The sequence below is a fragment of the Papilio machaon genome, chromosome 2 (assembly GCF_912999745.1).
Source record: "Papilio machaon chromosome 2, ilPapMach1.1, whole genome shotgun sequence".
NCBI lineage: Eukaryota > Metazoa > Arthropoda > Insecta > Lepidoptera > Papilionidae > Papilio > Papilio machaon.
The window spans coordinates 5,114,670-5,139,189 of NC_059987.1; the positions used below are offsets into that span (position 1 = coordinate 5,114,670).

General features: G+C 37.9%; 1 protein-coding gene across 4 annotated transcripts in view; it reads right to left on the minus strand.

Annotated features, from left to right (window-relative positions):
• Positions 1-241: 241 nt before the first annotated feature.
• LOC106709051 (protein grainyhead) overlaps positions 242-24,520 on the minus strand; it is a 95,263-nt gene continuing 70,984 nt past the window's right edge. For 3 of the 4 annotated variants that reach the window (XM_014500711.2, XM_014500708.2, XM_014500709.2), the window contains 9 exons: positions 22,435-22,597; positions 9,698-9,809; positions 5,918-6,012; positions 4,212-4,268; positions 3,377-3,475; positions 2,951-3,285; positions 2,222-2,423; positions 1,583-1,647; positions 242-1,196 (listed from right to left, as the gene is read on the minus strand). In XM_014500711.2, coding sequence (XP_014356197.2) covers positions 1,055-1,196; positions 1,583-1,647; positions 2,222-2,423; positions 2,951-3,285; positions 3,377-3,475; positions 4,212-4,268; positions 5,918-6,012; positions 9,698-9,809; positions 22,435-22,597 — 1,270 coding nt within the window. In that variant the 3' untranslated portion in view covers positions 242-1,054. The remainder of the gene's footprint in view (positions 1,197-1,582; positions 1,648-2,221; positions 2,424-2,950; positions 3,286-3,376; positions 3,476-4,211; positions 4,269-5,917; positions 6,013-9,697; positions 9,810-22,434; positions 22,598-24,520) is intronic. The other variant, XM_014500710.2, reaches the window with a different exon arrangement.

The following is a 24,520-nucleotide window of genomic DNA, read 5'->3' on the forward strand; positions in this document are numbered from 1 at the left end:
ACTTTGTGACTATGTTGACTTTGTGACTACATACCTACGGAGACGACAGGGCGCGCCGCAGTGGGCGCGGCGCGACTTGGCCGTCGGCGACTGTAGCTTGTCCATAAATTAAAAATCAATTTTTATTGCTTCCGTTTATCAACTGTCATAAATCTTGGCAAGTTGATCTTGTAAAAAAATTAACCCAAATTAACAAATTTCTTTTAATGGCTTGAAGAACGGAATTTCTGAACGTTTTTGACCTTAAAACTAATATCAACTTTACTAAATGATTGTATTGAGCGAGCTTATAAAAGCAAACTTATTTATAAAACTTAACAAAGTGGATGGCATTTAATTTGACTTAACTCACTTATAATAAAAAATAACATTATTTTTACGTCAAAGGCACATTATATTCCTTATTGACTGTAGATACTATCTACATGTTATAAAATGTTTGTGACAAGAATTTCTTACTTTATCACCATGGCAAGATTAAAAGGTACCTGTTGAAACAATAACTACAATCTAGAATGATAACCGAGTGAATGGCACGCACGTTACAATTCCTCTACGCAGCAGATCATTTCTCATTACATAAGTATTAAAAAACAACTCTCAAACGTCACTTTAGTTCCGACTCATCAAAATGTTTCTTGCCATCGTCAAATCGTCGCACGATGTTATGTAATTTCATAAGGCACTAAAATATGCATGTATTAACAAGTCGGTCCCTCTAGCGCTCGTCGTTTAAACGACGACTGACTAAAATTTGTGACATTCGGTTTGTATTTAAGACAAAGTATGGTGAAACACTTAATAGTAAATTTCAATCTGAGATCGACAATTTTTGAGACCTTATCATATAAATTATGAGTGTAAATGGGGATGTTAAGACGACCCTTCGCATAATCCGCCACAGATGACCATAATAATTAAATATTTCACATAAAAACATTAGTAGAGAGCGCATTGAGCAGGCGAAGAGAGGATCCGTCCGGGAGCGTCAGACGTGGGTGCGGCGCGAGTATGGGCGGGCGTCGGGCACGACGCGGCGGGCGCGGGCACGACGCTAGTGGTCGAGCGGCAGCTCTACGAACGTGATGTCGTAAAGGGGCTCGTCCTCGCTGGCACCGGCAGGCCGGACTTCCAGCAGGAACAGGTCTTCATTGCAGTAGTATGCCAGCATCTCGTCGTCAATTTTGGCCGTAATCCTAAAAAATATTTAGACGAGATTTATTATAAGACGTTATTGATGTTAAAAAGATATGTATGATATTGCAATATCTTTAATTAAGTTTAATAAAAAATTACATCATTCTCTATTGTAATTGAAATGCTATTTTTTATTAAAATGCTACTAATTAATGTGGAAAATAATTTTAGTGCATTTAAATTATAAAAATGTCAGTTTTGCATGGAGGTATCAAATTAATGTGTAGGTATAATCAATTACAAAGCGATATATAGTTAAAAGGACATTTCGTAAATGAAGCAACGTGAAGTTAGTGGCGCGCCCTCAGGACAAGCGAGGCCTTATTAACGCGAGGCGGCCGGTATGTAATCATGAAACTGTCTGACGCCAATGAAAACCACTTACCCTTTCTTGTTCTTTCGATAAAGATTATTTATTGCCGAACTTGAAATTTTGTACTTATTCTCAATCTGAAAATGAGCAAAAAACAAACAAAATTACAATGGGCCTTTGGTTTTTAAACCGAGACGTCTCGTCTGACGGATCGACGTTGGCTCAGTAACCGGTCTAGTGGTTTTGCAAGGACAATTTTGAAGTCTCGCGAGGACCCCGCGAATGGTCCATTGCGGCGGCCGGCCGCGCGGGTGTTAATTACAACATGCAGTTATGATGATCGTGTGTCATAAGTATTAGACGGGGTTATGAAGCGCCACATCGGTTACGCGGCGCCGCGGGCGGCGGGCGGCGGATACCCGCGTCCCCGGCACCCGCGGCGCTGACGAAGCGTCTCGATTCCTTTCGTTTACGTTAACATTCGATTATAAAAATACGTTCATAAACGAATATCGATATCACGAGTAACCGAGAAGACATCAATGTCCAATTCGCTCATTCGTGCTCTGCGGTTAGCTAACATCACCAAGGTTATTTCTCGCTCGCCGCGGACGGCAGCTGCATTCTTGATCCGTAACTTTGACTTGTTTAGTGCAAATACCGGTCAATGTGACGTATCAAGCGTGTGCGGTAAGAGGCAGAGGGACTCACGGCGTGCAGCAGGCCCTGCGTGGTGGGCGGCGCGACGTGCAGCGGCGTATATACATCATCGGTGTCTTGGCGCACGTACAGCATGACGCGCTCGCTAAGTGGCGGCGTGCCGGTGCGCGCACGTTTACCCAGAACGCCCTCCAGTTCCAGCGAGTCCTTGCGGTCGCTGTACGGAGACAGTCCGCCCACATCCGATCGGTAACTGAAGTGGGAAATTCAAATTTAAATTTCTTTTAAAAATAGCAAGATAAGTCGGGAAGAATAATCACAAATGACGAGTATTTAAACATAAGTTTATGAAGTTAAAGTGGATAGCAAAATCTAGTAACGGTTTTAGAGTCCGCAACAACATGCAACAGGCATGAAATGGCCGGCTCCACTGGTGAAATACTAAGACCACACAAAATAAATGCAAGAAGTCGAAGCAATTCCGCGTTTCGTATGCATACCGGAGGACTGATATTGGTCTTCTCCTTAACATTCTTATCTTGTGGTGAAGGGTTAGAAAAGGATGGTAGTTTTGACAGAGAAGAGGGCGCATAGGAAGGAGAATTAGTCTCTTTATGTGCGTTCCCTCCTCTGTCGATGAAAGGTAGGCGACGCATCTGCAAATGCGGAGGTCTATGGGCAGCGGTCGTTTCGCTATTTTAGCGAATTCAGGTGTCCGCTTGCTCGTTTGTCACCTTATACTTTAAAGAAAAGGTAATATTATTTAGTCGATTAACTTACGCAGGGGCGTCGGGTGGGAAGTGATTGTGGAATTTCAACGCTGGAACTTGCGGCTTCGCTGCATGAAGGAGGAAAGGCGACGCTCCCTTAAGATGGGCCTCTGCTAGAGCCGCTTCGTCGTGTCCGTAGAAACCCTGAATATCCATTCCGGCTAACTTATCAATATCTTCTGCCGGACTGAACAGCACTGGAGGTTTCGAGAGGTCCGCCATGGAATAGAACTCGCTACGTTCTGTCACCGGGTGATATATTTCATCGAGCTTCTTTCTATTTGTGGCCGACAATTTCCTTTTCGCTGCTCTTCTCTCTTCATCTCTTGTTTTTCGTTCAGCGCCCTTCAACAGTTAAAACGACACATTGAAATAAAAATAGAAATAACTGGCATAATAAAATTAATAATTGAGGACAATACGTATTTCGCCTTACCTTATCACAAAACACTTTTATCTGGCAGTATCCTCTGTGATAAACTTGCGTGTCTCTCGGATCTTCAAAGGTGTCGATTTGAATATGAAGTGGAAGGCCCTGCAAATTTTTGTTTTTAAATATTTACACATTTCTAAATTTTACAGAAAACTTAAATAACAGTTATGTATATGCTCGTGTCTCTCAGTTTTACTATCACACCTTTCTCCATCCGCCTGCATTTATCAGTCACCATAAACAATTAGAGAACCATTCAAACAAATTGTTTTGACTAAAATGATTTCACGCTTGATATCTACGGTTATCTTACTATTCTAACAAAAAAACAGTTTTTTAATAAACGTTCACGAGGGATAATTGCGATAAATTTACGAATAAGGAAAAATATGCACGTGTCTGAATCGAATCGCGTTAAAACGTCTTAATTGCGTCAGTTCGAGGTCGAGCGTCGTCACTGGGCACGGTGCGAGCGCGAGCGGCCAGCGGGCAACGGACATGTTGCAAATAGACATTACTCGCTCCCGCTACCGCTTTTGTTGCAGTACCGACCCACCCTGTGTATAATGTCGCGCTACGCTTATCGAAGCGTCGCCGACAACACGGTTACCGACCTCTTGATTGAAGAAGTCTCATCGTAACTTTAATTTACATACTTTTAGTGAAGTGTTTAAATTAATATTTCTCGCTACAAAATTACATTCCCACTATGTTTCTGTAATTAAATAAACGTTGATATACTACCTTCAATAACCTAATTTGTGAAATGTGTCATAGAGTTTCTAGTTATTAAGCAAATTATTTGAAATTTCCTTTAGCAGTTCTCATTTTTACTGACCTTGACGCCTTTTTGACTGCTGAAGTCCGTACTTAGACACTGCACTGCAATGTTGATCTGAAAACAATAAATACATACATGAAAAATGTAACAAGTAGTAAAATCTAATTTAACAAATTATATTTAATAGTATATGTAAGTATTTTAACCTAAACAGTAACAAGAATGTTTTGATAAATGCAACTGATAATGGTTATCCAAGCACCGTCCTGTCTCGTGATGAATTCTTCCGGCGATACAAAAAGGTTTAATAACCGGGATTGGTTTAATGAAACTCATTGAAGTGCGCTGTATTACAGTGTAGGGTGGTTTTTATGCAGTAGCCGGTCGGTCGGAATCGCACCACACCGCGCCACTCATTACCGCGCTCTATGCAAATGACGCCCCTCACGTTTTTACTGTACACCGCCGTCGCCACCGCCACCGATCACTGTCACAACGCATATTTACGATCGCAAACGGCTCGCATCCGCTATGCTTTCGTGTAATAATTAATAATTAGCGATGATACTTATCGATTCAATGCAAAAATAAAGTTTTACGATATTAACATCGACCAGTAGCAGCTTCGTTAGTTTCTCACAGTACTAAAACGCTCATTCAATTTCCGCTGTATTGTTTTTAGTTTAAGCTCCAATGTTACTATTGAATTCTAATGATAAGATACACATGTAATTAAATGCTTAACGACTTAAGTCGGCTTCGCGTCGGTAACGTGGATACACTCCCGTAATGGTCTTTCACGTTGTTTTTGCTCGCGTCGAAGGAGTTTCATTATATATGCATAAAACTGTCTTTGTGCTTCCATGTTCCTATATTATAGCAACTACAGCCTTTACACTGTACATGGTAGCGAGGAAATCAACGTTAATAAGCGTCGCCGACATAAAAAGGTTAATTAGAATACCGCGCTGCTTCAATACGAAATAAATAATAAAGTATTATTTTATCGAGGACGTTTCATGTCCAGTAATATTTACATTAATTAAAGATATTCATTTTTGTAATGTTAAGATCTTATTTTTTGCTAACATAAATTTTCCCAAGAATTAAGAAAGAGAGCAAAACTTGTGTAAAAACGGTAATGCTAGTTTAATTATAATAATAATGGCTTGCGATGCAGCGCGTTCTCTGAGAGGTATGGGATTCTTTGTACGTTGTGCAGTAATCATTTTTTGTGGCGCGGACAAAGCTATACGACCCAATATGGAGACAAGTTTCAATTAAATTGATCCTTAATTAGCGCAATAAAATCATGATCCACATTTTAATTTCTTAAAAAAAGATGACCGTTCCGTACTTACAATATGTCCTTTTTAATATATGTGCATATTTATTCATAGCAGAGGTAATTTAATGTTTACTTGCGGCTATTTCTTTACGACGCTTATTTCTATTAAATTATGGTTCCACTGCTTTGTATGTTAAATATTACCAATGCATATTAAGTGAATAGTTTTATGTTACCTCTTATGGTCTTGATAGTTTGTAGATTTTCTTATTTTAGTAAAAAAATAAATATTTGATGTGAAATCGTCTCATATAAGCAATAATATAAAATAACAAACAAACACTACGGCAAAGGTAATTTTTAATACTTTGAAAATTTTATGGTAACCTTATTAATTAAAAGTATAACTAAATTTATTAAAATTTTATTTTTAATCAATTAAATAGTTTATAAATAAAATAGATAAAAACCATACCTTGGCAGCGCTTTCGAGTGGGTTCCAGTAGACGGCGATGGCGTTGTGTGCCACCTCCTCGATGCATCCAGCGAGGCCGATGCTGTTCTTAGTGTCTGCAATAAAACAAAACATCGTCATTCATCTTGTCCGAACGTATAATTGTAGACAATGCATGTGGAGATTTCGATTAAGATTTTAATGCACAATACGTCATCGACGACGGAAATTTATTTCTACAAGGCGTGAATAATAACACGATATCATTGATAGATTCGCGACAAGGGACAAGGTTCTCTCATCCTGGGGAGCACCACCTTATTGAATGGATGTTCTTGACATTTAAACATATTAGTGAATATTAAATAATGTACAACGAAGCCGAGGATTATTTATTTACTTTACAGGATAATTTTTCAGTTTTCAAATTGCTCTTTAGATACAACGAATTGCTATTTCTATTTTTTTCCCTAATGTTATATCGAGTAACGAGTAAAGGTATTGTGATTCTATTATACTCAAGAATATTAGGATGCTTTGTCTAATTTTTACCATTTGGTGAAATATGAAAAGCACGAGAATTTATTGGCAATGTACATTTTTAATTTGAATATTGAGAGCAGTTCGTGACTTAGCACCCCCAATCTATACGGAGGAGCGGAGTTAATGTTGATATGGAGGTCGTTAGTGAGTAATCGCGAGATGGCGCGTCGTTCGCGACGGTGGCGTGGGCCGTCCTATCAGCGGGGCCGCAAGCTGTGCGGGCGCGCGACCGCTGACGTGTTTATGAGCCGTGGAGTACTGCCGCCCGCCCTCAGCTTGCCTTATTGTTTGACTGGCTTTAACAAATTTACGACACAAACTAGTGTTCCTGCTATTCGGCGCAAACTAACACCTACATATTCCATTGTAATTGTTAGGTCCTGTTTAGTCGTGACTACCAACATAAGTTTAGTTCGTCGGTACATTTGAGAACTTATCTAGTTGTCTTTTAAGTAAGCTTAGTAATATTTATTAGACTAAAAGTTTCCAGCTCTCATTAAAAACATTATCCAACTGTTTCTTTTAATTTAAAAAAAGGAAAAGGTAAACATGTAAACAAGCTAATATTTTATCTTAATATAGTATTGAAGGATTATTTCCTTCAAATTCAATGAATCCTGTGTAATTAGATGTGCCTGTTGATGACGTTAACCCGCTGGGTCACGGCATCCGGTATTCACGGGATGCTGTCTTAATGCAAATATATTTAACTTTGCTAAAGTGCAAATGTTACTCGTAACGTTAAAGGTCTTGCTTTCGCCTGTTGCCAGCATTAGGATATAATCAGCAAAGCCGATAGCAGATAGTTGATGAGAGTATAAAATGCCATAGATAACTAAACTACTTAAATTGTTTCAATCTAGAAGAATCTGTGAAATGTTCTAATCGAGAAGTAAAAAACACAAATATCGCAAAAACCTATATTGTAAAATAAGTTTATTAATTTATGTTTAAAGTAAATGCATGTAGTATATTATGTTTGATTTTATGAATTTTATGTAATACACATGTATTTTATTGGGCGTAATGTAATTTCATTTTGGTGCCGGCGTAAATTTCGTAGCAGTGTTGGTGTTTGTTTTAAAGGGAACAGCGGTTGCGTCGTGTCGACTCAGCCGAGCGTGGGACGAGCGAAAACTGTCTAAAGGCATAGCAGTGGAAGTGAAGAAGCGATGCTGCAACGGGCAGTGGACACGCAACGCAACAACAAGAAGACATGCAGGTAATCGGAGAACGTATTGTGCCGGCGCGCGGTGCGTTGCAGCCCCTCTGTGCCGCGGCGAGGCCTGCCTCTCCCCGCCTCTCACTCGCCGCGCACAGGTGTCCGATATCGCCCTTGACGCTCCTTCCAAGTTCGTTCAAAGCATATTTTTTTACTTGTTCGTTCTTCTTCGAGGAGTTTATATAAGAAATCTGAAATACCTTGCATTTTCTCTTTGTGAGCATTATAGTTTAGTTAGGGTTGTGAATTGAACTTAATGTTTTGTAAAAAATTTAAAAGTTTAAAACCCCACAATTACGATACCCAAGAATTCCGCATTTCTTGAATACTAGATATTTCTAAATGTTTCATGTTCATAAAAATCGACGACCAATAACTTAACAATGTGTTAGCATCGTGTTGATTTAAAGAAGAATTAACGAATACATTTTTTACAAGGTTGTCAAAACAACGAAATAGAGCTTCAACACGGACTTTGTCTCATACAGTTCCAGTATACATAAATATCGTTAGTACACGGACAGTGATATATTTCTCCGACACCCACATTTATTTTTGCCTTATATGGTCTTAACCGACAAAATTCGGTGGTTTTTAGATATTATTTCATTTTGTATAATAACATCAACAGAGTAAAAAACACAAAATTTGACTAACATCGAGATAAGGTAAAAACCTTGACATTAAACTTGGCCCGACCGCGCGAATTAATGGCTTCCATGTTTTTATTTTCCTTGAGATTAAATTTATAGGCAGCGCTTGCGGCGGTGTCACTCATTACAAATGCTTTGAGCCTCAGTTAAGCAATGTTAGAATGTGTAAAGTGTCATATATCAGCGCTGTTTACTCGCGCTGAGGTGGCCGATTAATAAGCAAGCATTCCGCCGATGTCGATGACGCAAGCCTCTATTCGTTCGATTCTCCGGCGTGGCAATAAAACGAATTCACATTTAATTTTACCCGTGCTAATAGACTTAGATAGTCTTTACATTCGAACGCATCGAATTGAATTTGTATAAAAACAGTCGTTTATTTTATCAACATTGTTCGACGGCTATCGAAACGCTTGAGAACGTCACGGCAGCACCATTACTGGCGACGATAACTCTCGCAGGTCGGCGGAGGCGCGAGGCGCGAGGTGCGAGGCGCGGTATCGGGCGGGGGCTCATCGCGCAATTAACATGCTAATGAACGGCTCCCCGATATCATCGCGGTAATTATGTCCGCTTGCGACTATATCGTATGCTTGCTTATATTTTCAACGTTCATTTTAGACAAGCGACTATATCATGCGATCAAGCTATCGACTGTGTTTATATCGGGACTTAACAAAATGGATACGGTGATACGGGACAGGTGTTTACTGCTTCTCCGAGATGGAGGTTTCTCACGAATTTTTATGATTTCCTGTTAGTCGGCCGTCGCGTTCATAGAGCTCGTGTCGGATATCTTTATTATATCGTTTTACTTAACCTCGCCTCGTGGAAACGTAACATTCTGTTTTATATCTCTAATTTAGTTGAGACAGAATGTGTCATTACGAGCGAAGGTAACATAAGACCGTAGTGGCGGGCGACGGGCAGGGATGAGGCTAGGCGGCAGCGGCGCCACGATGTTTATTTTTAGACGGGCCGATTGATAGGTTCGCCAAGCGGTGTGGGCCGCGGACGATGCGCGTTATTTATGCAAATGTCCTAACGACACATAATGGTGGGTAGCGGGGCGCGCGGCGCGTCTCCTCTGCCTGCAGTGCGGTAATTAGGTGCTGCGTGCGCCGCCCTCGCCCAGGCCCTCGCCGCACGCAAATCTTCACCGCCATGTTTCTGTGTCGCCTCGAGCACGACCGATCATGTTTTTCTGCGGTAAATATCGTGTCTCGGTCTCCCTATGAGCTACCGTTCGCCCGTCGTATGCTCGCGGAAAATGCAAGGAGTCATTGTGATTTTAAATTACTAATTTGTATTGTAATTATGACTCGGCACGCAACATGGCGTTATTTTGTAAAAACACATCGGCAATCGATCGTTTCAACTCACCGGCGTCGAGTATTCTTTGTTTCACTGAATGCTGCCTGCCGTGCCAGAACTGCCACGCTTTGATCTCGTCTTCGGGGGATTTTTCCTCTCTGAACATCAGCATAACCACGCTCTGAAACAAAATACAATATTAGCTGATTATATTCTAAACTCAATTATAACTCGCATACAGAGTGTGCATCGCAAGATATTAAATATAAATAAACCGTATAAATGTACACTATCGCGATAATACTCATTAGAAACGCCTATATAAAGGTATGGCTCCATTTAATTTATCGCAAGCTTTAATGACAGAAGCAAAGGCGAGCGATGCCGTGAGCATTTCGCGAATAAACTGGCCGCGATTACGTGCAGCATTTCTCAGTTATTAAGTTAAACGAATACGATTACGTCGTCGAGACGGGCATCTTAATTCCATATTTCATTTGAATGCCCTTCACAATACTCGGATGGTCGTCGCATGTTTCCGTTGCGTTGTATAAGTGAAATATGTCGTTAGGACGATTTCTATGAACGGGTTAGAAAATGAAGTGAAAAAGAAGTAAGTTGCGCCAGGCGTGGTGCCAGTCCCGGCCATATAGGGCTAACGACGAGAAAGCACCGATCGTCGCCTCTGATTGATGGATCGACGATCGCCGATCGACGAGGCGAGTTCGCCCGCCCGCGCCCTACCTACCTCCGAAACTTATTCTCATCATTTTTCTTATAATTTTTAAAGCTATATTTAAAAAGTTATCATGGAACTGCCGACTGTACGAAACTTTTAAGTTACCTTTACATCTTTACAGTCGAGCCGTATTATTTTTTGCACTCAACAGTTACGTGATCGAAGTCATTTTGTTTTATAAAGATATCGGGCAAGTTTCGTATTTTATGTCTTTTTCATTTCCAATTTTGGATCGTACAGTCACGTACGAGGACATGCCATGAATAAATTAGTTTTTCAACAATATTGTAGCTGTAGTGCATTAAGAAGTTTTCGTAACTTGTGCCTACGCATCGTGTATACTCAGAAAGCTTAGTCTACGAAGATAAAACGCTCGATACCATAACGGCGGTGTTATCGCGCGGGAATCGCAATTAAATACGGCAAGGACCTCGGTTACGGTATTGGCGACGCGCAATAAAAACAAAGTTTTATTGTGAACCGATGTATTTATGAGTAATTCGCGTCGGCGAATAGCGACGCACTTCTATAAACGGGACGGCGGCTTTCTCCGGACATCGGGCGTAAACTGAACGGAATCATGCATACTAATAGATAACCCGCTTATAAAATTGTAACGGTGCAGTTCGACTCTACTACACATACCTAATCGCCGTTACTAAATATAAACATTTACTGCTTTACAAGAATTCCCCAAATTCATAGGTAAATACATAATGCATGCATAACTGTAAACAAAAATTAGATGGTAGGTCATATCTTATCTGTATTCATATGCCACCAAAACGAGGTTTATTAGTTTTTGACATTTTTATGGCACGTATTTATTTACGCCAGAATTTGTAGTTATATCTATCTCGTAAGTAGCAGCAGTACATTTTAAGCTGTTGATATAAATGATTCATGAGGTCTACTGGGTAATTTAAGGTCTAACTCCATCCAGTTGTAATATTTTACGTAACTTAATACCTATTTTATATTAACAATTGGCACCGAACAATGTCGCTATTGTTGTTTGACAGAGACACGGAGTTACAACTGGGGCTTAAATGACTGAATTACGCAACGTGTCATAGACAAGTCTCAGTTTTATCGAATTAATGTTTCTCGTTTACTTTATTACTTATTGAAATGTTATCAGTGCCAACTATTATGGTGTCGACGATAATAGGTATTTAAAATAATAAATTTCATCTGATTGACTTACGGATACTGATAACAGCCGTGTTACATTTTCTTACGATTAACAAACCCCATTCTCATTAGACTCCGTGCGATATTTTTTTAAACATCATTATTAATACTTCCGTTGAATACTAAATCAGATAATAAAAGTAAATTTTATTAGAATATTCATACAAGTTAATTGATTGGACAATCTAAAGGTCGGTCCTATCCTTGATGGTCAAACTAATGTTTCCGACTACCGTCATAGTTTAAACATTTTGGTGGTATTCAACGATGTGTCATCGATTTAGTTATGTAATCGATTTTTTAAATGTAATTGTTTTCTATCCTAATTGTTATATTATTACGTTTTTTTATGTTATTTGCAGTGCATTTTAAAGTGTATTGATGAAGTATTGCATGTTAGATTTTTTTCCTGATTTCCCCTAATATATGAAAAGACATTTATACAATTTTAAAGTTCTAAATGTTATTAGTTACAGCGGCCATATCACGGGCGAGAATATACATTTAGAGGAGGTATCGTAAATAATTCCGATACACACACAGACAATAACTGTTAATTGCATATACTATACGTATGTGCAGTACATGGAAGTAGCTATATGTTTCGCAAGAGTTTTGAGTTCTCGAACCAGTTACCTCCAACTTTTCGGACCGTCAATTAATTAATCGAGTGTATCGACATTCGACCCGATTTCAGGAGCCCAGACTCGGTTGACAATCTTAGTTATCTGATTAAACACGCTTTCTCTCCGCGTGTGTGAGGCACGCGGCTCGACGCTGTGCTGTGCCCGCAGTACGGTCGCACGACCGCCTTTATTTCATCACTTTATTTGAATAAATAACCACTCGTTGCATTTTTCATGCATAATACACAAGTCGATTGTTATCTAAGGCTTACGCGGGACATCTCAAGACGTATCGTTAATCAGGGGTAAGTGTAATATGTTTCTGATAAGAACAACTTCCTGACATTGACAGAGCTAGATTAAGGTGTCTTTTATGTGGAGACAGATTGGTTATAGTTAAGTTAGCTTTCATATTGGAATAAGATGTAGTGCGGTATCTACATTTTACGTATAAATGCTGAAGACAGAAACATATGCCCGACTACGTAAGATTACCAGACAAAAATTACCTCTTCTAGATCATTAGACGCAAATACACAGTTGTTATCTTCGTTACATTAGACGCTATCTATTCTAAATTCTATTTAACTGAAAATATAAAGTAATATCCGCTATAAAATACTGTGAATTTAATTAAAATAATATCGACGATGATAATGAAATGTTAAAAAACAACATAAAGTCCTGGAAAATTATTTACAAAGAAATAACTTCGCCCAGATACGTGATCAATTATATTACATTTAGTATTCATAAAGCGTACAGGCAGATATAAAGGAAATGATCATTTCGTTTCACACGAAGGCAGTTATTGATCTCATTCCAGATAAATGTTCTAATTAAAACTCGTGGCCGCGCTTGTACCCACTTTGTTTCTGTTCGCGGCGCAATTTCTCTTTGGTGTCGCTAAGAATACTTAAGAAATGGACCTATAAGAAAGTCAAGAAGTCGTCTTACAACTTTTTAAATTGCACAGAGTAAATCTTTATAGAGCTAATTTTGCTCTTTTCGCATATTTGAGGTATTTTTTAATACCGTAACTGGCCCTAGAGTGGCCTTCATTTATCTTATGAAATGAATATTATGGGTACTTGAAACTTGTTCTGAATTAAAATCACGTTTGGGAAATCGAACATATTACGAGTAATAACATATAATATTAATAAATATATTTATCTAGACTTACAAACAGGAAACTGTGTTTTGGAAAAGTTAACTTTAAATTAAATTAAATCATTGTTAACAATTAAAACAGTAATACATTTACACAGGAGTTACACTTTTTAGGCTAAAAACTTAAGTATGTCAGAAAAACAACAGACTTATACTATAATTTTATGCAAAAATATGTTTTCAACTGAAAAAAACTGCAAATTCACAGATGAATGGCATTAAAATTTCCCTAACCGGTATGTTACATTATCAAATTGAATATAATTAAAACATTATCTGTTACGCATACGAGCATGGAGCGTTACAAGTAGTGCGTGGCAGTAAGTAGCGGAACGCGTTATACATGTTCGCATCATTTGTTCCTCAACCACTGCACGCAGCATGTTAAGTAATATTGTTATGCAGGAGATGATCAGTGCACTCGCTTTCCTCCAATCGTGCTTTTTGTCGGACTCCTCGTTAGAGCGGGTGCGGCCGCTGCGGCCATCCATCAGACCCTATCGCCTTTATGACAATTATTTATGTTTACCGCCCCGCGAAACTATTCCACTTACAGCTGAGCTTTATCGATAGAGCAGAAGTAATGTCCCGACGTCGCGATACGCTATATCTGATACGGATACGTCTGTTTGTTAAGTGCGCCAGTTTTGCTAGTTGTTTTAACGCCCCGGTTATTTGCTGCGAATGTTCTCCGCGGTGAATGTCGGTTTCGACATAAATTCTGAGCGGAACTGTGGGTGTAGCCGCCGAGAGTTCGCTCCTAGAATACGTCTTGGTATTTATTTCGCATCAAACGAGATTTATCAATGGCCGCTGTCGGCTCGTAAATAAAAGAAGTCGCGCTCGAGTAACACAAGTGGGGATTACATTGATGCTCGCTTTGTTTGACAATGACGTAAATGAATAAATATTGATTATCTTAACTTAAATAAATATTTTGAACTTTAGAATTCATTTTGTAAACCGAATAAAGAATAATTTCTTACAAAATCAATGATAAAAAAACAGTAAATTACATGTATTAATTACATTTTTATGTATGAATAGATGTATGTATATTTGTATATGGACATTAGAAGGAGGCGGATAACTAGGATCATTTGAAGCAAATACCTTTTACAATATCAAGAAGTCACGGACGAACTTACTTTTTATTTAATGAATTCATGAGACAAGATGAAAACCGGATTAAAGTTCATAGAGTAATAACTTATCCAAACATAGTCAGTTGTTGCTTGACAACTTTGGACTAATTATTATATAAGAAAGTATCAATATATATACACTATTGCGTAACACACGCGTTTTTTTAATAATCACGTTTTATAATATTCTACACATGGATATTTTTCATATGTATTGATATTTAATAAAAAGGAAAACAGTATGCTGAGTACAAGGTATATAAAGTGAGAGTTATATATAGAAATTTATGTTAAACAGCATAATGTGGATGTGCCCCACGCAATAGTTTGGAGCCGGAGGGCAGAGCTCAAGATTACTAGAGATGGGGAGCTTCCGTCGCCGACAAATTGCCCTGTTCCCTCCCCTGCTCTGCTCACGCCTTTCCCCGCATCCGGCGTATAGCCTTCGTTTCTCATTCAACGTAAAGTCCAAGACCTAAAATTACTTATATCCTTGCACGCCTCATAGTCATACTATTACTTATTAATAAATAGTAATCATCTTTGTTTTGTTTAATTTTTTTTTAGCTATCAACGGAAATTTGTTCTGTGTTTTTATGTTTGTTTTACAATAAATGCAAAAGAATATTTGTATACAAAGTATTCTGATTTAGCTGGACATAATACTTTATTTCTTTGTTTTGAAGAAGGAATAAGAATAACTGTAACGTAAACTGTGGCAATTTGAAATTTTACTGTCGTGGATATTTGTAATTCCTACTTTCAGAAAAAAAATATCTAATGCAATTGCTCTATAGATACGTATCATTGTCTATAGAATTAAAATGCTAATGGAGTAGCTAGTTACCACTAAACCTCGATTAAATCGGAGCAGTTCCCGCGATCCGTCCGGCGTCGGATTAAAATCCAAAGTCGCGTCGTAACACTAATCTGCTCAAATGTCGAAAGGAAATGTCGGATTGTACGCAGGGCTCCGGACGAGATGTGATACGCGAGACGTCCTACTCGGACCTACAGCTTAGAGTGCGTCCGATAAAGCTGCCGCGACGGCCATCGACGGCAAACACTACGTGTGGCATTTTATCCGTTGTATCATATTATGTTACCGAAACACGAAATTTTTACACAATAAACAAACAAGCATGGTATATCACTGAAGATTCAGAATATGTAGTTATGTTATTAAAAGGATTGGTCTTTTAAACATTTTATGCGTTTTTAACCTTTATCACATTAGTCTATTCAACCCAAGAGTTTGATACGTGTGCAAAAGATATAAATGATTAATAGACAATAAGTAACAAAAGTAATTTGCTTATTGCGAATATGGAACAATTGGATCGTTCAATCATTACGATTATTTTGGTTCGGCATTAAGATAATCGAAGCGCGGTGTGGCGGGCGAGCGTTGCGAAACCGAACCTTATATCTCCTAATGCCGCTGATTACAGCCTCACGCTGGCCCCGATGCTATCTCGGAGTGACGCTAAATACGCGCGCTGTGACACTTCCAATATCGAAACAATGACGAACCCCGCATTACGCAACGCGCGCTCCGGCCAGCGCGGCGCGGCTGTCATTCAAACTATAGATTTAGACTAAGTGAAAGTTTATTTAAGTTCAGCCTTTCATTTAGCGACCTGAAATACGATTGATTCATTTCTTTTAGATACTTATTACATTTTATCTTTAATCATATGTAAATAACCGACTGGATATGATTTATTTCGCACGCCGTACATTACTTTCACCTTTATATTTTCCATGTCGAGCAATTCACTATCTTATATTTGGATATGAGTTCAAAATTGAAACATAATTTCTTTCACATCGATTTTAACTATTAATTTCTTTAAATCAAATTTTAAAACTAAAAAAAGTAAGTGAATTGAAAAACAAAAACAAAACGTACATAAGAACGTTAGATTTTAACGATAAGAATAGTTGCGTGAATATTACCGAATAACTCGTAATGAGTAACGTAACAGTTATAGAAGGTAATTACGTGCGCCTGAAGCTGAATATGAAACGTTCACGCGCCGTCGAATCGCATGCATTTGTCTAGATATGTTTCACTATGTAAACAACGGACCTTCACGAATTCTTTTTCAAAATGCACTTTGAGTGTTTAGGACCAATTTGTTAACACTAATGGTCGGAACACAGACATTTTCTCTTAAATTTCATCATCATCATCAACCTGCCCTTATCCCTATGGAGGGTCGGCATAGTATTTACTACTCCTCCATACATCTCTACCAGCCGTCATATATAAATTTACCTCCTTCTTACGCATATCCTCTTTTACATTATATCTTTCTCTTAAATTAAATCAACACGAAATATTACTGTTTTATTAAGTACTAGTTTTTGCCCGCAACTTCGTCCGCTCGGAATTAAAAAAGTAAGTAAGTAAATAGCCTATATGTTTTTCCAGTGTTCTATATATGTGCCGAATTTCGTCGATATCTGTTAAGCCGTTTTGGAAATACTTAGTAACAAACAAACATCCAGACAAATGTTTATAATATTATTATAATATGATTAGTGTTTTTGACACATATAAATTTAGCTCTTACTGCTTCTTTCACAGAATCTTTAAATACGTTTTTTACAGATTTTAGATGATTTTATCTTCTGTGCGTGTTAAACGTGTTACAAGGATAATGGTGGAACCGTAGTAGCCTTCGGGATAAGATCAAAAGAGTAGGTACTTTCATTTCCAAGCTTAACGGAACACCGCGCTCTGAGATAATTGTGTTTTTTCTTTCATCGTTGCAGACAGATTGCTATATGATAAAATTTTATAACGAAAAACAAAACTGCCAAAAAAAGCAATTACATTAAATTCACATAAATTACTTTCAAAAAATAAGGAAAGCCATAAAAAGTACATTATATTAACGCGAGACGGCAGTGATAAATAACTTTAGGTGAGACGATAAAGTTATAGTGAGATTTTTGTAACACTGTTCGGCATTAACATATGTTGATCAGTCAATAAATCACAGTTTAAAGCCAATTACGGCTCATTTTTATTTACATTTGCTAAATGGAAAAATACGTACCGATGCCTCAGTTCATAGAAGCAAATGATTCAATATATAAAAAAAAAACTGCTATATTCTAAACATTATTTTTTGCAAACACGTCTCTAACTACACATGTTGACAAAATAACTCAGATACGTTACGAACCCTATGGATTCGAACATTTAAAAGAATCGCGAATTAATGTTGAAAATATACAACACCGTTTTATTGATTACTTTCGATTAAGCAAAGAATGAAATCGTTTATTTAATTAACTAAATGAAAGTGCAGTACCATGGACTATATGTCGATGTATAATCAGTGCAATTTATAATCATTAACGTTTTTCTGTCGCCGGAAAGACTGGCAAGGAGCGGAGCGGGTCGCGGCCGCGACAGGGGTGCACGGTAAATTGAGATCTCAACGCGTGATTGATCGAGAGCGTGACTGGCGTTTTCCAAATATCAAACGAACGTATGCTAATTTCACATTTTTTGTTATACCTACACACATTAAAGAACTCTTTCTGTCAGTGTCAGATACGAAATTTCATTACACGTCAATGCGCCCTGTGAGAATTATTCGATCTGTCTCATATGACAGCCCTTCACCGTGCCGCATGACGACGACGTCCGCAGAATGGGCGCGGCGGGAGCCGAGCGCTTCGAATTCCGACCGTTATAATCCCTCATCGAGCATAACGTGTCGAGTGTAAAAGGCATCATTAACGATCGCCTTAAAAAGGCAAACCGGAGCAATCATTAAAATCGTAAAATATTGCAAAAAGAAAAGAATACAACAGCGCGGCTCGTTACGCGAGTTTCCGTTGCTACGAAAGTGAGCACAATGATGTTGGCGCATCGACAAGAAATAGAGCAAAAAGCGTTGTCAATGAACAGCAGCGCCACGCCGCGCCGTGAACATGCAATACGCGGTTTAGCCGCGCTCGAGAATAAAACGATAAGCGGAAGTTTATTACGGCCGCTTAAAAGGTATTAAATATCATTCGTATGTAAATTACATATTGCAAATAGATAACGATCTTCTACTCGACTTCATCCACAAAGTGTCAGTTTGTCATAAAAACGTTTAACATATTGCGTGCTTTAAAAATGTTGAAAGAAAATTAACATTTAAGACAATGGTATAATATTTATCCTGTAAAAGAATATTCTTCATTTTAACACAGAAATGAGGTTAGTAGCATTTACATACCATAATAATATCATTTGTATTGAAAATATAAATGACGCTTGTGCATAACCAACAATTTTTTTAGCAATAATTGTAATGCACCCTTCACGTGACATGAACATCAAACATCACGCACGTCGCGTTTGCTAGCGAGGTGATTAATTGCACTCATATTCTGTGATTGATCGATTTTCTTCCGTGCCAAAGCACATAAAATATTTTTTCAACTTTTGAACATCTCGAAGAACATTTTAAAATTCTATTTATCATGTTCATTCAAATGTAAATGGCATACTTGGCGTGCGAAAAGTGAGGACGAGGTGGGTCCATTGTATTGGCAACGTGGTACCTTTAATTAGGTGCAAAACCTCGTACACGAGTCGCCGTAAGGTTCGTTCGGAGTAAATCTGTCCGATGATATCGGCGGTGGCCAGCAAAGCTGCGCCGCGGCGGGGCAGGGCGGTGCCGGCCGTAATTACAGCCTCGCCACTCACGCTCCGTGCGCCCGAATCTCTCTTTTTACCGAATTTTCTTGTATCTCCTAACAGCTTACGGACACGCGAAATATTCGCATCGCGTGTGAATTTAAATTGTCAGCAACGGTGGATAACTAATGATCAAAATTGACATTAAATTCATGGGATACATTATTTTTATTGCAATCATCTAACTAATTATAAAAAAATAGGCACTTTTGTATGCAATGAATAAACCCAAAAACTAATAGTCCGATTTTAAAAAAATCTTTTGCCTCTAGAAAGTTACATTATCACTGAGTAACAAAGGCTATCTTTATTGCTAGAAATTCTAGCTATTCATAAATTTGTCATTATTACTCATAATATAAACAAGAAACTTAGTTAATACAAAAGAACAAACTTCGACTAAGTATTATTATAAACATTTATAAAAATCTTATAATACGATAAGGAAGCTCAGCTTTAATCTTTAGATATCTACATACATACATCAGATAAACATCATAAAATAATTTTAGCTTGTTTTTTGTGAAACTTTTTATATCATATTTACACACAAGAAGATTTGCATATGCGTTGGTAGGAAACAAGTATTAATAAAGGTTCTGAATGCAAATAGATATATATTTCCCTGTCATAATTTTCCAACGCTACTTTTATCGAAGTTGTATATTTATTTATAGAATCTAGTCTTTTTATAAATTATTATTACATAAACGCATATATAAATGTATATATATATATTTATAACTATTACATCTTATTTTTATAACTATTTTCTAGATGTTGTTACGATGTACCTAAAAACTCGCAGACTTGCCCAAAATTCAGTATTACTTCTTCGCAATATAGGTACTTATGTATTGTTGAAACTTTTTAAAGAATAATCTTTAACAAGCTAAAGGTTGTTCGGATACATGTATTGACATTATGTTCGAAAAGGCAAAAAGTTGCTCGTTAAGGAAACATGATGTTTGGCGCATTGAAATTATTTTATCATAATGCGGCGGAGGTTATTGTTTAAGGGAGCGATATTATCCGAGACGAGGCCCGGGCCGAGGCGGTGCGGCCAGCGCGCTCCCGGGGCGGTCATTGTGTTCCTATATGGCGAATGTCAAAAGCGTCGTCTTAATTATCAGGCGCGGCCATACAATGCGCACTCGATTGCGGCGAGATAAGCACCGTGTATCTATCCGAGTCGTTATTGAATGCGCCGGACGCGCGGCCCACTTGCTGCCTTAATAATAACTTCAAACGTATGTCGCATTGTATCTCTGATTATTCCGATCTAACTCCATTGAATCAAGATAAAGCGCGCTCAAATACGATACACATCGCAAGAAAAACGAAGGAAAATTCAATTATTCCGGTATATTTAATGACGCATATTGTTTACAATCGAACCAAGCATTAATGTTATATTTGTGTTCGCTCACTTGCATTGTTATGATATCCCTTGTAATCATGGGAGCGGAAGATACGTTTTCACACAATAGTGTTGAGGTAATTTGAAAACAATTAGTATTAGAGTCTTTAGTCTGGATATTCTAGTTTTATTGTACACGACGAGTTAGAAAAAAACCACTTGCCCGTTATTCCAGTAATTATGTAATTTCAAAGGAAACGTCGGGAAATTCTGTAAGGGGATTTCCCAATAATATGAGAAAATGTAAACATAACTCATCATTTTTTCTTGGCCCCTATTTTTCCATATTAATAATTTCAAACAATAACCGGTTGTTCTCACGCGATGCGAGATTGTTTTATGACTGCTTAATTATTCGCTTGTTAAATATTTGTCAGATTAATAGTTTTCATCTTTGTTAATTTTGTTTGACATTTGCGAAAAATTCACGAACATATTTTATAAACTTTGTGAATAGTTTTTGTATACGAGATCAACTAATTAGCTACATATTCATTTGCATAGAGCTTTTAATTGTTTTCTCAAAGTAGAGTATTCTTTAAATATCCTATTCGTAGTAAAAATAATGTCATATTTGATTTCACAAGAAAAACTAACAAATAAAAATCATTTGTGTAAAAAAGAAGCGGTTATGAAAGTGAGTCGTTGAAGGCGAACACGTAATGCAACCGGGAGCAGTGAAACCGAGCCGCGGCTGCGGTCGGGACCCTCGCTTTCACACCAGGATCTCGCGACACCACTTTGTTAGTGTCGCATCATAGAATTATACGCTGACAATAGTTTTTTTTAATTATTTTTTTCAATCCTCATTGTATTGTAGAGTCACTTTGGTATCAGATTAGCGATCAAGCAATCGTGAGTCAATTCGTATATACTCGTAACAACTATCTAGTTAGTATATTATGCATAGCGTTTTTATTTTATCTACCTTTAGAAAAATCATAAACCCAACATAATACAGTATTATGTGTAGCTTAATTTCAGAACAAATATTGCAATGACTAATCTCGGACTATTTTCAAGACGAAATTAAAAATATGTGTGTATTTTGCAATATCGCAGTAATCATCATTGTTAACAAATAGCTCAATTTAAATAGAGTCGTTCAGCGCGAGTATCCAAGTTATTTAATGGCGGGCCGTGCCTCAAATAGTCTGTTAGGCTTTCTAACGTCTGAGAGAGGTAAACATCCGGCCATCGCTTTGCTAAGGGACTCAATAATCAAATAACGACAAAATCCCTCGACTCTCTAGATGACTTAATGAGTAGTCTCGTTGATGTCTTTTCTTAGAGCAATGGTGAAAGTTTCAAATCATAGGTACAAAAATATGACTTTTGAAAAACTTAAAAATTAAAACTAAGGTATTTGCGTGAAACGACAAATAACAATTCTTTTAAAGTTAATTGTAACAAGGATTTTTCAATCTAGCATTAATTAGAAATAAGTGATATTGCGTTTAATGACTTAATTCGTAAAGTTGTTGTTGTTAAAGAAGTAACCAAACAGGTCTAGTTAACTGCTTCATTAACTGTATAATCTTAGATTTGAAATAAATTAAATGAGTTTCCTTTTCAAACCAATCAAAACTTATTTATTACTTACATATCTTTCATGTTATTTATTACGTGCTCAAAATTTCTTTAGATAACTATAGATTCTTATTTTTGTAAATGTTAATATATTAGGTTATTAAATTCTGCTCCACGATTAATAATAAAGAAGTAGTGTCAAATATTTCATAGTACATAATATATAAGAATGATGATGGCTAGTCAAACCAATACAAATGTGACTTACCTTAACCGTTTGGTTTTTTAGGGGCTTGTCTGGGTCGTGGACGTACTCGAGCGTGATGCCGTAGAACTGGCCTTTGTTGATGTAGGTAATGCGGTCATCTTCGCGTCGCTGGGAGCTACTGCTGGCCGTCTCGAGGTGGTATTTGAACCCGTACGGCGAAAACCTATGGAAACACATATTAATAAGTAAGTTGACAGACAACACGACTTTTATAATATTAATGATAAGCGATCACGATAGCCCAAACATACGTCGGTCCGTACGTACTACGGATTGAGATAAATCTTAAAGTTGCACGTTACGAAGTACCGCAGTAGGTAAGTCGTTGCAGTAACCATTTGTTGGAATATAAAATAAGCCGAGAGCTGGTTTGAGTGAGAGACATTTAGAAAAAGTGCGATTTCTTTAAGATACATATCAACGGATACATGTTCACGACAATAAAGTTTCCATGAAGTGAAGCAATAAAAGTGAGCAAAAAGTGGAAATCTCAATTGTACGGCAAGCGGGTCCAGCCGCGGGCAGCGGGGCGCGGGGCGCGAGGCAGCGGTGTCGTTACATAAATGCGTGGAGATCCAGTTCGCAAAGAGTAATGAAAAACTGCGTTTTCTCGTGATTTCCTGCGCGTGGGATCGGCGGAAGGAAAAGCCCGCTAATTTAGTGACGATCGCGTGCCGTAGCTCGTTAAGTGAGTGCGCGCACAGGCTGCACCGCACGGCTTGTCATGTCGTGTCGCGTTGCAGGCCCACGCGACATTCGCACACAAAACATTACACTAAGAAACGACGACGTCATTATCTGCCCGCTCCATTGTAACACACTTTACTTATGTAACTCGATAAAAAGCTATAAATCGTTAAAGAACGCCTAATCTGCTAATAAATCTCGCCGCGGTATGCAGATAGCCGGCCGAGGCGGCGCAGTTCTCAGCTCGCGGTTACACCATTACTTAAAGCTTATTGAAAACAATTTGGTAAACAATCCCGCTGATGTTTGCGATTTAAACCGAGCGCGTGCAGATAAAGGCCGTGTAATGCAAACTCGGACCGACATTGACGGATCGGTCGCTGCAGTACTCGCCTATCTGATTCTCTCTAACTTATTCTAAACGATATTTCCATCGGTGATGTAGACAACCATTGTTATTTTGGCTGTTATTATTCTTTGTTTGCGTACCGCTCGATATATTACTCTCATGATCGTAAATTAGTTTTTGCTATTAATCTCTGTAGCAAATATAAGAAAAGCATAAATTGGATTTTCAAATATGTTTTAAAACTTTATTACACTTAATAAGGCTTTTTAAGTTCCACCTGGTCGTTGAAACTGCCTACATGAATTCTCAGTACTCGATAATAAATAAGGCATTGTTTTCGAATGAGCTTCATTACAAATTTCAGCAACGCGACGGCCAAAAAAGACACTTCCTGTGTGAAGGCGAGGGTATTTCATGAATAAATCAATCGGTGAGGCGAGGAAATTGATGATCGCGCAAAAAGCCTTCGGAACGCAGCGACAATAAAGTGCTCGAAATAAAAACGTTCACTGCGATAAGAAGCGATGTCCCGCAGAGGCCAGAGTCTACCGCGCCAAATTAGATGCGCATAAATACGGCTCTCGCTACCGCATGATTGGGCATGGCTACATTGATCGCTATCCCTAACAACCCTTTTTACAAACAACAGTGGTATTAGAAAACAAACTAGAAACCTATAATATTGACGATCATGTTAGATTACACTAATTTTCAAAGGTTATTTGAAATAGTGAATGTTTCAAAGAGCTTCAGGAAATAATACAATAATATTTACATACGTTGTTTAATTCCAACAAATTCCGTAATTAGTTTTTTTATATATTTTATTTATTTATTTTTACACAAATAATTAATTTTTAATTATATTTTTTACAAACCGGAAGAAGGTTAACATTAAAATATAATATTATACTTTAATTAGGCACAACATATAAAGAGGTTTATAAATCACCGCTGTCTGTCAAGGTCTGGGCGAATGGTCCGCCGATGGCATTACGGGCGACGAATGTAAATTGGAATAAGAATACCGTTTTATGCGAATTGCAGTCG